At 42.6% G+C, this 13,797-nt stretch overlaps 1 protein-coding gene across 4 annotated transcripts in view; it reads right to left on the bottom strand.

The window, feature by feature from the left end:
* Positions 1–1,581: 1,581 nt before the first annotated feature.
* TRIO (trio Rho guanine nucleotide exchange factor) overlaps positions 1,582–13,797 on the bottom strand; it is a 274,403-nt gene continuing 262,187 nt past the window's right edge. For all 4 annotated transcript variants that reach the window (XM_053397146.1, XM_053397145.1, XM_053397147.1 and 1 more), the window contains exons 51-57: positions 12,468–12,495; positions 11,479–11,641; positions 11,189–11,310; positions 11,016–11,094; positions 8,646–8,846; positions 5,678–5,816; positions 1,582–4,076 (exon numbers count right to left, since the gene is read on the bottom strand). In XM_053397146.1, coding sequence (XP_053253121.1) covers positions 3,534–4,076; positions 5,678–5,816; positions 8,646–8,846; positions 11,016–11,094; positions 11,189–11,310; positions 11,479–11,641; positions 12,468–12,495 — 1,275 coding nt within the window. In that variant the 3' untranslated portion in view covers positions 1,582–3,533. The remainder of the gene's footprint in view (positions 4,077–5,677; positions 5,817–8,645; positions 8,847–11,015; positions 11,095–11,188; positions 11,311–11,478; positions 11,642–12,467; positions 12,496–13,797) is intronic.

The following is a 13,797-nucleotide window of genomic DNA, read 5'->3' on the forward strand; positions in this document are numbered from 1 at the left end:
CTATGCCCCACAAATAACCCAGAGATGCATTTTAAATAAAAGGACACATTCTACTCATGTAAAAACATGCTGATTCCCGGACTGTCCATGGGCCGGATTGAGAAGGCGATTGGGCCGCATCTGGCTCACAGATCTTAGGTTGCCTACCCCTGAAATAGACTGTGTGCACACAGTTACAAATACATCTAACTGTATTTTCTCCGGTCTCTTAATAAACAGAATACTTTGCAGCAACCACACTCACACTACGCACATAGGCTGTGTGCTGGGGCATGTGGCCCAATTTCTCCCACTTTGCTCCTCCCATTGCAAAAGCAAGCAAATGAACCAGGAAGGGGATAGCTTAGCATTATGTCTGAACTCAGAATAATGGTTTGCTTCCCTCTAACAAGGCAGGATTTGTAAGTCACAGGGTGGATAAAAATCAATGTTTTTTATTTTTGAAAATGGATTTTTTAAAAATTTAAATTGGATTTTTAAAATAACATGCTTTTGGAGGAAATTTTTTTCTAAAGATAGTTTTCTACTTAAGTCACATTATAGTCGAAAGGCTATTCACCAGGGAAAAAGGATTTGTTTTAAGTTTTTAATGAGTGCTAAAGCTCAGTCTGGTTTTTTTTATTAAAAAAATTGTTTAACCACATCAGTTAACAAACATGGATACATATGTTATAATGTTATTGTTTTAGTTCAGGCTTCCTCAAATTCGGCCCTCCAGATGTTTTTGGCCTACAACTCCCATGATCCTTTGCTAGCAGGACCAGTGGTCAGGGATGATGGGAATTGTAGTTTCAAAACATCTGGAGGGCCGAGTTTGAGGAAGCCTGTTTTAGTTAAATAAATTGTTTAAATTGTTGTTAAGGAAATCATTATTTTTCTCCTTCCAATTAAGTGCAGCAGAAAAGCTGCCCAAATATAAACAGTTAACTTATTAAACCTCACAATAATTTCATAATTACCTGTCTATGTATTTCTGACAGTATAACCAAATCAGTAATTTTGGATATAACTGTAAAAACTACTCTGAAAATTTATTATTCCAAAAATGAAACTTTCATCTGGTTGTAAATAGTAAGATTATACCAGCAAGAATGAGTCTTTCTGGAAAAAAAGATGATGATTTTTTAAATCGAGTCTTACTGACTTGGGATTTAAATCGTGATTTAAATTGATTTGATTTAAATCAAATCCACCCTGGTAAGTCAACAATGAAACTTGCATTTAAGGCTTGCTAATGATCCTGTCTTGGAGGAAGACACAAAACATGACCCTGGGTTCAGACATAAATGTTAAGATATCCAGTTTCCTGGTGTTGCAAAGCAATGGTACACATCAGGCTATGTGTACCAACAAACTGTTTGTGCACAGTGTGGTTTATTAAGCCAAAGGCTTATCGTTCTGTGCAAACATCATTTGTAATGGGCATCCTGCCTTTATCAGGCACACACCTATGAAAGAGAAAGAAGCTACCTTCCTTTTTTTAAAACACTGAACACGTTTCTAATACTTATAATGAAAACTTATAGCACTCGATATACTAGAGGCTCCTAATTAAAATAATAATAGTAATAATCAGGCACATCTGTTAAATATGTTTAATTTTTTTAAAATAACTGATGGCAAAATAAAATATTTACATCACATCATACTGTGTAAACACGTAATGTTGCTGTACAAAGAAATATACATGCAAAATAAAGCAAAAATCCAACTAAAATAAGGAATGAAATAATAATAATTCACAAGCAAAAAAAAAAGTTATGGTTGGTATGAATACATATCCATCCAGTTTTGATTTTAATTTTTTGTTTAAAAAGTTTCTGTACAACTTTACAAAAAAGAGAAATAAATAGATTACAATGGAAGTTGCAATTATTAAAATTAAAACCAAAGCCAGATTATGGCTTAAGACGGACTGCTATGTCTATTTTGTAAGGGATGTAGGCTAGGTTTGTTTCAACAGGCACAAAGCACAAAGAGAAACATGGATGGCTGAACATCCATGCTAGCTCACTGATGCACAGAAAACCATCAATGACTTAATATTTCACATATTGCCTATGTCTTGGAACTCATTAAAAAAAGCAGACAGTTATTTTCAGTCAGGTTCCGGTCCAATTTATGACAGTATTTTCTTCAAAGAGGAAAAAAACACACACACCATTCACTCAGTTATTGTACAGAAAGCAATAGACAAATCTGAAAATTCTAAAAAGTAGAGATCGATTATGGGGTGAAATAACACTTTGGCATCTCGAACAAACAAAACAAACCGTCTTTTAAAAATGTCGCCTTGTTTTCCTTATCCAGTTTGCATTTCAGGAAATGAAAATAATTTTACAATCCTTTTAAAACCAGCAAGACTTCCGAACTAGGTCCTAAGCTAAGGCTCAAGTTAATGACACAGTGATAAAACCCCAACCCAGTCCCCCCAACCCAGCCCTGGAAATCCCCAACACAAAAGTCATAAAGCTCGCCATACTATGAATGTGCTTTTTCTATATATTTATTACAGTTACAACAGGGGTCCTCATAAATAGTTGCATAAAATGTTAAAGCCACAACATTGCACATGATATGAAATTAAAAAAAAACCCAAAACAAAACAAAAATCCCAAAGTGAGTGCATTTACAGTATTTTCTTCCTGCTGTATACTGCTTGACGATAAGAGGTTGGCTTAAGGACACCAAACCCAAGAGTTCTTTTCTGATAGGTCAAGCCAAGGCTGACCTGAACTGAAGACCCACACAGTGGTTCACCACCATTTAGGGGAAGGAAGTTATAGGGAGAGGAGAAGAGGGGGGAAATTAAAGAGACACAGGTTGAAGGCAGGTAACAGTCTATTTACAAGTAAGGCCTACATTTTATCAGAGCAAAATGGTTCATTCTATTTGTATGCAAAAATCTTGAGGTTGGATGCACTTAAAAGCAGAGTCCGATCTCAGTGCACTGCTATGCAAGATACACACAGGCGAGGCAACTGGAAAGCTCTATGTCCAAGTCCAAAAAAATAAAATAAAATCAGATGGGTCAAAACGGACACCATCTAGACGGGCAGCCATTTTGTTCAGTCGTCTTTTAAGTGTCAGTGTCTGTACCTTGTCTCTCAATACCAGTGCTTTGAACAAAGGCATATTTTTTCCCCTCTGTCTAAAATCTTGAAAACGCTAGTTAAGATCGGTTGCAAAATTTCAATTCTCGTCAGACGTTTTTAAAAAAGGATTTTTTTTTTGCAGAACCCTGAATTAAAATACTGTAGTAAGTGTCAAGTTCTTCATTGCCTTTTGCAGAGTACAATGTCGCAGTCCTCCACCCCAACATAGTTTTGCAGTGCTAGTCCCAAGTACAACCGTGCTCAGATTTACTTGGAATGCATTTCCACACGATGAATACGCTAGCAGCTGATTGGCTTCTGTTTTTTTTTTCCTTTTTCCTTCACCCCAAATTCAAGTCAACAGCTGATTGGCAGGAGAGCTTCACCCGCAGTTTAGCTGACAGGTGAAAGAGAATGAGAGAACACATCAAAGATAGGTCAAACTTTTGGCAAGAGCCTGCTCTGTAAGAAGTTTTTAATGCTACGAATGGGTCGAACATCGTTCTGGTGTTTTCGCCGCTCAATGAATGAAGTCAGTCTGGCTATGTCAATGCTGTCAGCACTTTTGGCACTGCCTGGCTGCAGCCATTGCTCCTGCAGAGCCAGTGCAGCCGAAGGGCGCTTGGCTGGGTCATCCTGCAATAGGAAACAGACAAAATCTTTGGCCTTCTGGCTTACTCCTTTGAAGTAGTCGTCTGGGAAGCTAAAGTCTAGGCGGCAAATGTTCAGGCAGGTTTCCTCTACGCTCTCGTCCAGGAAAGGAGACACGCCGCTAAGGAGAACGTATGTGAGCACTCCGAGGCTCCACACATCTGAGGTCAGGGAGATAGGATTTCCAAGGATAATTTCGGGAGCTGCAAACTCTGGGTTCCCAAGGAGCTGGTGGATGTGGTACGTGGTGTTGAGCTGGACTGCATCTCCAAAGTCAGCCAGTCGGATCGTTGCTTTAGCCAAGCTCTTGTCCACCAGAATGTTTTCAGGCTGGAAGAGACAAAGAAGGGGAAGTTGTCACTTGTTACGCCAAGCAAAGCGCCACATGTTTAAACAGCCTCACCTGTAACAACCTAACTTGTACTTTCAAGCCTTAGAAAAGTCGGCACAATTTCTAAACGTTCGACAGATTCCGAAATGAAACGCACAGCAAAACAAGATGAACGTATCATCTACTCATTTAACGTACGAGAGGAAAACTTAAAATGCTATGTGGGAAAAACTTGAATGCATCTTGCAGCATCTTTAACATATGAGAGGAAAACTTAAAATGTGATGCAGGAAATACTTGAATGCATCTCGCAGCATCTTTTTATTTTGCTAAAAGCAGCTGCTGGGAAAAGCGTTTGTGGAGGGTGATGAGAACTGCAAACTAGGCGGTTCTGTAGCCCCTCAATGCTACAGAATAATCAAAAATGCTCCTATTGAAGCTGCTGTTAGCCACCTAGGAGAAAACACAAAGGAATAATATGGGAGCCTTTATGTTTCCTCCTCTGTGGCTAACAGCAGTTACTGTTCTCTTTTGCAGGGATGGTGGGGAGATTTGCATTAGGGAACTGGAGAGGGTAAAAGTCAAATTTCCTTCCACTTCGTAGACAGGCTGCCCCCGACGTTAAGAATCCTGCGAACCAAGTATTGTGAAGTATAGATGTGAAAGTCACAATAATTTCTCCTATTTTAAGCATCAAGGTACGGCATATAGAAAGAAAGTCAAATTCACTTTTTTTTTTAAAAAAAACCCAAACCCAACACTCAGCAGTTTGCTTCTTTCCAAACAAAGCATGAGTAGAGCAGACATGACTGAGCAGAATGCTGATTGTTCATGCTAAGCATAAACCGTGGCTTACAGGGATGTGTACACAGCTGTCAAGGGCACTTTCCAGCCAATGGAAGGCACACAACAGATAGTTAAAGCTTTATGGTCAAAGATAACTTAGTCGTTTCTACAGCTCTGGATAGCTACATGCAGAGTCTGCATCCTATGGAGCAGTTGCAGCAACAGGGGACCACTCCGCCTCCACAACTTTAAGTACCTCACCCTGACAGGCGGTGCACACGCAGCCAGAGACTACGCCTGCGTGGAAGGTTTTGCCTCTGCTCTTCCCGCTTCATCTCTCTCTTGGTTCTGGGAGAGAGTGGTGCAGGAGAGGGTGAGGGAGCACCCAGCCCTTCCCTAGCTTGACCTTCCTTTCTCCTCTGATTCTTCCATCCTCCAATTCTTGCCCCCTGGCCGGTATGAGTCGCCCCCAACCCACTGCTCCCCTCTCCCAATTCGGACTCCAGATCGCCTGCCCGCGATGCCCACTCATTAGCGTCCTGCCAGTCCCCGACATCAGGCTCAATGTGGGCTTTGGCCACAACTGTACAGTGTTCCTTGAGTTGGCTTCCTATTCACACAAGGCTCTCACAGCACTTACAGCCTTTGTGCAGTAAGGAGATGGGACTGGGTGAATAATACGTCCCCTGGATGCACCTTGTTTCCACACACAAGACTGGACCACCAGCTAGTCTGTCAGAAATGTGTGGGTGCTCTGAAGTATATCCTGGTATTGACGGTATGCGGGGGGAGAAAAACCTGTTATCCATTTCACCTTTAGGTCCAAGTGCACTATTCTGCAATTGTGAAGATACTGTACAGCATCCAGAATCTCCCCCAGATACAGCTTGATCTTTCCTTCCGTGAGGTTTCCCCATTGCACAATGTAGTCCAGAAGGCGGCCCTGGTTAGCACTATAAAAGCATAAGTGTCATGTTAATCATCATCATCATCAGCTGTCCACATCTGGGTGGGGAGAAAGCAAATGATTTAACTCTGGTGCATGGTAGAGCTAGTCCTAACTATTATAGAGGGGTGTGTGTGTGTGTGGAAATAAATTAACTTTTTTTTTTTAACCCACACAAATCTCACCATAAATTGAGAAATCTCCACTATTGCTCTGTGATTACTTGTTCTTCGGATTAACTTGAAGTAGAAATGTAGCCTGATTTACTCAGGTGTGTATTTATGAAGACGTACTCACAAAATAAGTGTAATATTCTAATCATGTAAGATTTTCCTATCTTCAACATTTAACATCTAGAAATCAAGAGCATAACATATTGGTCACGTTTGAATGTAGAGCTAAGCCATTGTTGTTGTTGTTGTTGTTTAGTTGACTCTACTCATGGACATCACCAGATGGTCAGCATCGAAATCAGATTGATTATATTCTCTGCAGCCAAAGATGGAGAAGCTCTATACAGTCAGCAAAAACAAGACCTGGAGCTGACTGTGGCTCAGATCATCAGCTTCTTAAAACAAAATTCAAGCTTAAACTGAAGAAAGTAGGAAAAACCACTGGGCTGGTAAGATACAATCTAAATCAAATCCCTTATGAATACACAGTGGAAGTGAGGAACATGTTTAAGGATTTAGATTTGGTGGACAGAGTGCCTGAAGAACTATGGATGGAGGATCACAACATTATACAGGAGCTAAGCCATAGTTTGTTTAATTCATGGTTTGTCTGAACACCCAAACACATTCTGCACAAATAGCCATCATTTGTTCTACGGCTACAAACCATAACTTGAAATCGTGGTTTGCTTTTAGTTTATCAGTTTCAGCTTGCTTTAAATGTGGTTTGTCATCATGTCTGAACCAAGGATCCAGGCGTAATCCTAGTTTGTTTGGCATCCTGACTGAGTGGCTTGCCAAGCAACCAGATGTGTGAGGCAAGAGAGACGTTTGTTTGATGTATAGCCTGCATCTTCCTCCAAAGGAGCCCAGGGCTGCAAACGTATCCATACTAATGCTATTAAAACATCTTTAAAAATGGTTTAAAACTACCTTCCAAAAAAAAACTACTGAAAAGCAATCACCCGCTCTGCATCTATTAATTTCAGGGTTGCCTGGGACAGAACTTTTAGCTATCAAATACCCTAGTAAACAGTAATGTTTGCATTTACCTAAACAGGAATGTATTTTCCCCCTTCAAAGTTAATAGCGAGGAATAACTCGCAACATGCACACATTCAGTTTTATGCGCTTAACAACAACAACACACAAAACATTTAAAAGGGGGCGGGCTTCTGGGAAAAGAGACTTTTGCAATCCCACCCACCATTCAACCCAATGTGTTTTGACTATAAGCAATTTTGGCATTAGGCACTATCCCTTGACCGCGACCCCTGTGTAAGTTGAGAGTCTTATGTATCACCAGCTTCACGTAGGAGCAAAATATCTGCAGGTAGTAGTAACAGGACTATTGCTTGGCAGGAGGCGGGGAAATGGTAAACCTATATTATTATACTTTGTATGTGGGGGTTTTATGTCAGCATCATTTGGGCAGGTTCTCGTTCTGTTTATTATATTTCCTTGGTAGTGAAAGAGGTTGGCTGGGGGGCCCAAGGAATGGTTGGTTGTGTTTAGTTGGCTGCAGTGAGATTTGTTTGCGTGTGTTGGGGGGGGGGTCAGGTTAACCAGATTGTTTCGTATGCTGTTGGTGGGTTTTTGTTGTTGTCTTGCTGGGCTGTGTACGTGATAAAGGAGAGCCACACTGGGGTGAAGGCATCCTCTTTTATTTGTCCCCGTGACAGTTGCAGTCTATTGGTTAGCTTTTCTAGTAAGGCTGTTTCCCATACAATTTGGTACCATTGGTCCATGTTCATTCCTGACTGGTCTCTCCAGTGTCTGGCTGCTGAGAGTAGGTGGATTATAAGGTCCTTCTCATGTGAGCGTTCATGATGCTCTTGGAAAATGTTTAGTGGGGCAAGTTCTGGGGTGAGTTCTAATACCTGTTTAGTTATTTTGCATATCTCTTGTAGGACTGCTGTCCAGAATGGTTGGATTTTGGGGCATTCCCACCACGTGCAGGTATGTGCCTGTAGAGGTGCTGCCTCTCCAACATTTTGGTGTTGTTCCTGGGCATATCAATGCCAGTTTCTGTAGTGTTAAGTACCATCTGTATGTGAGTTTCAGTGTGAGTTCCTTTCTTTTGACTGAGATGGAGGTTTAGACCACTTTCTAGTCGATTGGGTGGGGTTAATTTCATAGCCTAGGTCATGCTCCCATTGTTCTTTGTGTCAAAGAACTGTCAGGAGAAGACTTTCGAAGGTGGTCAAGGGCCTAGTGGCACCTGATTTTACTGTTGGATTGTTTAAGAAGGTGTGTACTTGGTGGTGTGTTAGCCAGGGTATTTGGGTGTCTCCAAGTAGGTCTTGTTTTTCTTGTGTCAGTATGGGTTTGTTGTTTTTGTGAAAGTCTTTAAGATGGTGTAGGCCTTTGGCTTGCCATGTTTTTATCTGGAGGTTTTGTGCTGTGTGTTGGAAGAATGGGTGATGAGCTAGGGGGGTTAGCGGGTCTAGCGCTGGGAACAGTTTGCCTATTTTTTCCTTTGATGTTTAGCATTATAGGGATTTTCTTTAGATTTTGTATTGTTTTGGTTGATTTATTGCAGTTTTAGTACATTTTTCCTCTGCATTAATATTCTTTTGACCACTTTGGGAAGAGTCTGGGCCAAAAAGTGGCATATAAAATAATCCACAACATAACATTAGGTAACATAAAAGGGCACACACATCTCTAACACCAAGATGTAACTGGTGGAACTCTCAAAGGTGTCCAGGAGGCCAACAAGCTGAGGGTGTTGGAGATTCTGCATAACTCCGAGTTCATGGGTGACCTGATCTCGTTTCATCAGTTTCTTATTTATGAACTTAGCGGCTACTTCTCGCTTGGTTCCCTTCTGGTCGCATCTCTTAATGACAGAAAACCTGCCCCTGCAAAACAAATGGTGAAAGGAAAGTCAGCTCCACAAGGCAAGGAATGCAAGAAAGAGAGATTTATTTATTTTCGCACCCCACACTTGCAAACATACATATTCAAAGCTGGTCTTGAACTAAACTACAGTGGTGCCTCGCAAGACGAAATTAATTCGTTCCGCAAGTTTTTTCTTCTTGCGAGTTTTTCGTCTTGCGAAGCACGGTTTCCCATAGGAATGCATTGAAAATCAATTAATGCGTTCCTATGGAGACCGCCTTCAGACCAGGTCCGGGGACAGTCTGTCCCCGGACCTCTTCTGAAGGCTGGCGGGGGGAGAAGGACTTTTCTCCCCACCGCCAGCCTTCAGAACAGCCTTCTGAAGGCTGGCGGTGGGAAGAAAAGCCCTTCTCCCACCGCCAGCCTTCAGAAGAGTTCCCCAGGGCTGCCTAGGCTGAGGATAGCAGCCTGCTGCCCGGCGCGAGGGGTGCTCTTAAGCAGAGTGCCCCTCGTGTGGGGTAGACATCTGCAGCTTGGGGAGCCCTGCAGGACTTCCCCGCAGGGCTCTCCAAGCTGTGGATAGCAGCCTGCTGCCCCGCACAAGGGGCGCTCTTAAGCAGAGCGCCCCTTGTGTGGGGCAGACATCTGCAGCTTGGGGAGCCCTGCAGGACTTCCCCGCAGGGCTTTCCAAGCTGCGGATAGGGGTAGCTGTTCTGAATGTTGGCAGTGGGGAGGAAAAACCCTCCTCCCACCGCAAGCCCCGGGAACAGAGGAGAAGCGCTGCGCGCCTTCTCCTCTGTTCCCGGACCTCCCACCGCAAGCCTTCAAGACAGGTCCGGGAACAGAGGAGAAGGGGCGCTGCGCTTCCCCGCTGTCCCCGGAGATTTCCCTATGGGCTTTCGTCTTGCGAAGCAAGCCCATAGGGAAATTCGTCTTGCGAAGCCGCTAAAAATCGGAAAACCCTTTCGTCTTGCGGGTTTTTCGTTTAGCGAGGCATTCGTCTTGCGGGGCACCACTGTATTAGAAAAACTTTCTCCCTTTGAAATGCAACTAGATGTCCAATTGCTGAGGCACTTACAATACAATTTTTTTAAAAATAATAATAAGAATAATTTATATGAAGTATACTAAATCAGCCTGGGACTGTTTGTCATGTTCTGGACAGTCAGGTGTGCAGGTTAAAAATATGATGCTCTTATGATAAGTGTATGTATCAGTATTTTCATGTGAGTCAGCTATAACAGGGAAATACAAGAGCAAAATTAAAACTCAAGAGTTTAGAGCTACATTCATGAGTAGAAAGAGAAGACTTGGGCTCATATGTTCCACCCTGCCTCTGGGCCAGGAGGAGGGGTTCATTAGAATTACCGTATTTTTCGCTCTATAGGACGCACTTTTCCCCCCTCCAAAAATGAAGGGGGAAAGTGTGTGTGTCCTATGGAGCGATGCAGGCTTTCGCTGAAGCCTGGAGAGCAAGAGGGGTCGGTGTGCACCGACCCCTCTCGCGTTCCAGGCTCCAGGAAGCTATCCGCAAGCCTGTGGAGCCCGGCTGGAGTTCCCGCCGGGCTCCCAAGGCTTGCGGATAGCAGCCTGCTGTCCCCGAAGCCAAAACAGCGAGACGGGGCGCTGCGCAGCCCTCTGTCTCGCTGTTCCAGCTTCGGGATGGCTGCGCAAAGCCTCCGCAGGGCGGCGGGGTTAAGGCACCCCACCGCCCTGTGGAGGCTACAAAGGGTGTCCCCGAAGCTTCAAGCCTTTGGAGTGCAGCTGCGCTCCAAAGGCTTCAGGGATCTTTGAGGCTGGCGGTGGGGGAAAGCAGCGCTTCCCCCCACCGCCAGCCCCACAAGCTTGGGGGGCAGCGGCAAGGTCTGCTCTTGAATGCACCTTGTTTTTGAGGGGGAGAACAAGAAAAAGAAAATTTCCCCTATTCCCCAATGCATGACTCAGGTTTTAATTAAGATATGTTAAGTAATAACATTGTTTTAGGCTACTTTTCATACCCCAGCACCAAAAGCTGAATGTTCGCATTACTGAGTTTACTCTTGCCATGCAAACTCTTTTCTAAGAAAGCACTTGATTTCTGCATTCTCAGGGTCCTTGAATGTATGCCAGGACAGCTGAATGCACATCTCAACACAGAAGTCATTCCTCTCCAAAAATATTTATGATTATATAAGTAGGCTGAATCATACCTGCCAAGCTCAGCCACTTCACTGTACAGGGAATCAAAGTTCTCTTTCCAGGTTACTATGATCCCATCACTTCCAGGACCTGAAAAGTGGAAAAATAATCTACATTGAGCATTTAACATGCAAATGCATTGCTATCTTTATTCTGTGCCTCCTTGCCACAGAGATAGACCCACCTAAAACTCGTAGACTGGCTGAAGATGAAACTGAGCCCATATCGTTTGCAGCTACACAGGTATAAATACCATCATCTTCTGTGGTCACACCAATGATTTTCAGAGATGCTTCTCCCAAGTCACTGCAAAATATTGTAAATTTGTAAACATGTGAGATTTATAAACACTCAATTGGTATTTATAGTCAGTCTAGTCCCTTCAAATTATTCTTTATGCTTTCTTGCCAACTATCTCACAAATCCCCCTTTTTGACACAGTATAAAGCATGCAAATGAAGAAGCCACAGGTACCTGTATGAGATGCTGTAATGACTGTCACTGCTCAGTGTGTTATGTTCAGGACCTTTCCAAGTTACTGAAGCTTTGGGACGACCACAGACTTTGCATTTCAGAATGACAGTCTCTCCTATCTCACATGTTGTCTCACTTAATGGTATTATGAATTCTGGGGGAACTGGGAAGGGAAGGAAACAATTGCCATTAAAGAGTTAATTCATACATCTTCTCTGTCACCGAAATACATGCAGTTTGCATGTTACCTCTGTGATACGGTTAGTGCCAGTACAGTTTAAGTCTGGTAAAAATAGAGGGCAGCATATGCCTTAAGGCCCATTAGGATGTGTGTGACCTATATAGAGACTAGGAACGAACCCTTAGATCTTATGTTATTTGTTTCTATTTCTCTTTATTGTTCTGGTTCTATAGGCTGCCTCTTAACAGTCTTCTCTGTCTGGCTCTGACATGGAAATTAACTGAAAGCAAAAGGAGGAGAGGAGGAAGTGATGAAAAAGTTTGTCATGTTGGTTCCTGCCTAGTCAAGGGGGACGTGGACAATTAGTGCACTGTGTCTCACATTCTGCTAGGGAAAAATGTTATTTTTCAAATGCAGCCACTCCTCTTTTCCTGTGACAACACAATGTTTCTCATGACTTAACCAAGATATTGGAGAAACTGTATCTCTGCTATTGCCTCTCTGATAAAATACATCTCTACATTTAAACTGAAAAGACTTTAGTCAGATCAGACCCATCACTGACTACTGATCAGCATCAAGGTCCATTTCTGATCCCCACTGGTTTGGCCATTATGGTATGTAGAAAATGACTGAAGAGGGATTGCATCTATGACTCCCCAGACGTTTTGCAGCCTCACAGATATTTCCCTCTGCTGGCTTAGCAGGCTCACCAGCCACATTTTAAATGCATTTTAGACGTCCTCTGCCTTTGTAAAGAAAAAATGCATTTTCATGCTAGTGGCAAGTGAACTTAAACACAACTTACCATCATAAATGTAGTTGGGGTTGAGAAGCTGAAAAGGGAAGTTGAAAAATGTTAGCATTTTGAAAGTCTCCAGACATTTCTTAAGGACAATAAGGTTAAAAACTGAAGTCTTAACATCTGTCAACTGTTGACATAGACTGTGTGCAGTTGGTGCTCAATGATGTTGTAAGGTCAACAATCATCAGCATAGCCAGGTGTACTTAACATAGCATGGTCAACAGACAAGGTGGTATTTTCTATGCACTTGTACCAACAAAGCTTTTTCCACTACATTCCCTAAAATGGGACATTTAGAGACCAGCAGTGAGATTTTTATGCCAAAATGTTTCCTGAAAAGATAAAGCAGTACATTGCTGGCTGGGTACCTTTTCCTCCCCAGACTGACAACGCCACCAAGAAATATCCCCTTTTCTGGGTCTCTGAAGACATACCAGATTACAATGCCCCCTGCTCCTCTGCAGATCTAATCTCCAGGTACAATTCAGGCAGGATGAAAATCTTTTTACACTCCCTTTTCATTCAGCACAGGAATTGTGGAGTGCTCAGAATCCTGGTGGATCCATTGTGACCAAATATCATCTGTGACATCACCCAACCATGGTGCCAGTATGATGGCTCTATGATATTACAGTGGTACCTCGGCTACAAACACTTTGGGTTACAGACTCCGCTAACCCGGAAATAGTACCTCGGGTTAAGAACTTTACCTCAGGATGAGAACAGAAATTGTGCGCCAGCGGCGCAGCAGCACCAGGAGGTCCCATTAGCTAAAGTGGTACCTCAGGTTGAGAACGCTTTCAGGTTAAGAACGGACCTCCGGAACAAATTAAGTTCGTAACCAGAGGTACCACTGTACAGGATGATGATATACAGAGAGAATTTTATTCGCTGCAAGTCTAGCCCAAAGTATTATCATCTCAGATGGTTCAGAAATGCCCCCCCCCACTTAAAGTGAGTAACGATTCCATCTATTGTTCTGTTAGAGCTGTATGGAAGTGATATTTATATAACAGTTTGTCTTGCTAATATATATATGATATTGATAATATATCTGACCTGAGAACTGCCCTTTTTGGGGATACTGAAAATGTTCAAATAAGGTGTAGATCCGGATTTATTGTAGGAAGTCATGGCAAAGGGATTTATTTTATATTAAAGCTTTGTAAACTTTTGGAGGCTTCTGTAATGCCCCTGTAGTCTATTATGGATGTTGCATCGGATAAACAAAATTCTGCTGGAAAGAGATGATTTATCTCTTCTTACATAATCTAATATCCTAACTCATGGTAGTAAAATTACTGTCAATACACTGAGGAAACGGTTGCTACTA

This window comes from Podarcis raffonei, chromosome 7, assembly GCF_027172205.1.
Source record: "Podarcis raffonei isolate rPodRaf1 chromosome 7, rPodRaf1.pri, whole genome shotgun sequence".
NCBI classification, from domain to species: domain Eukaryota; kingdom Metazoa; phylum Chordata; class Lepidosauria; order Squamata; family Lacertidae; genus Podarcis; species Podarcis raffonei.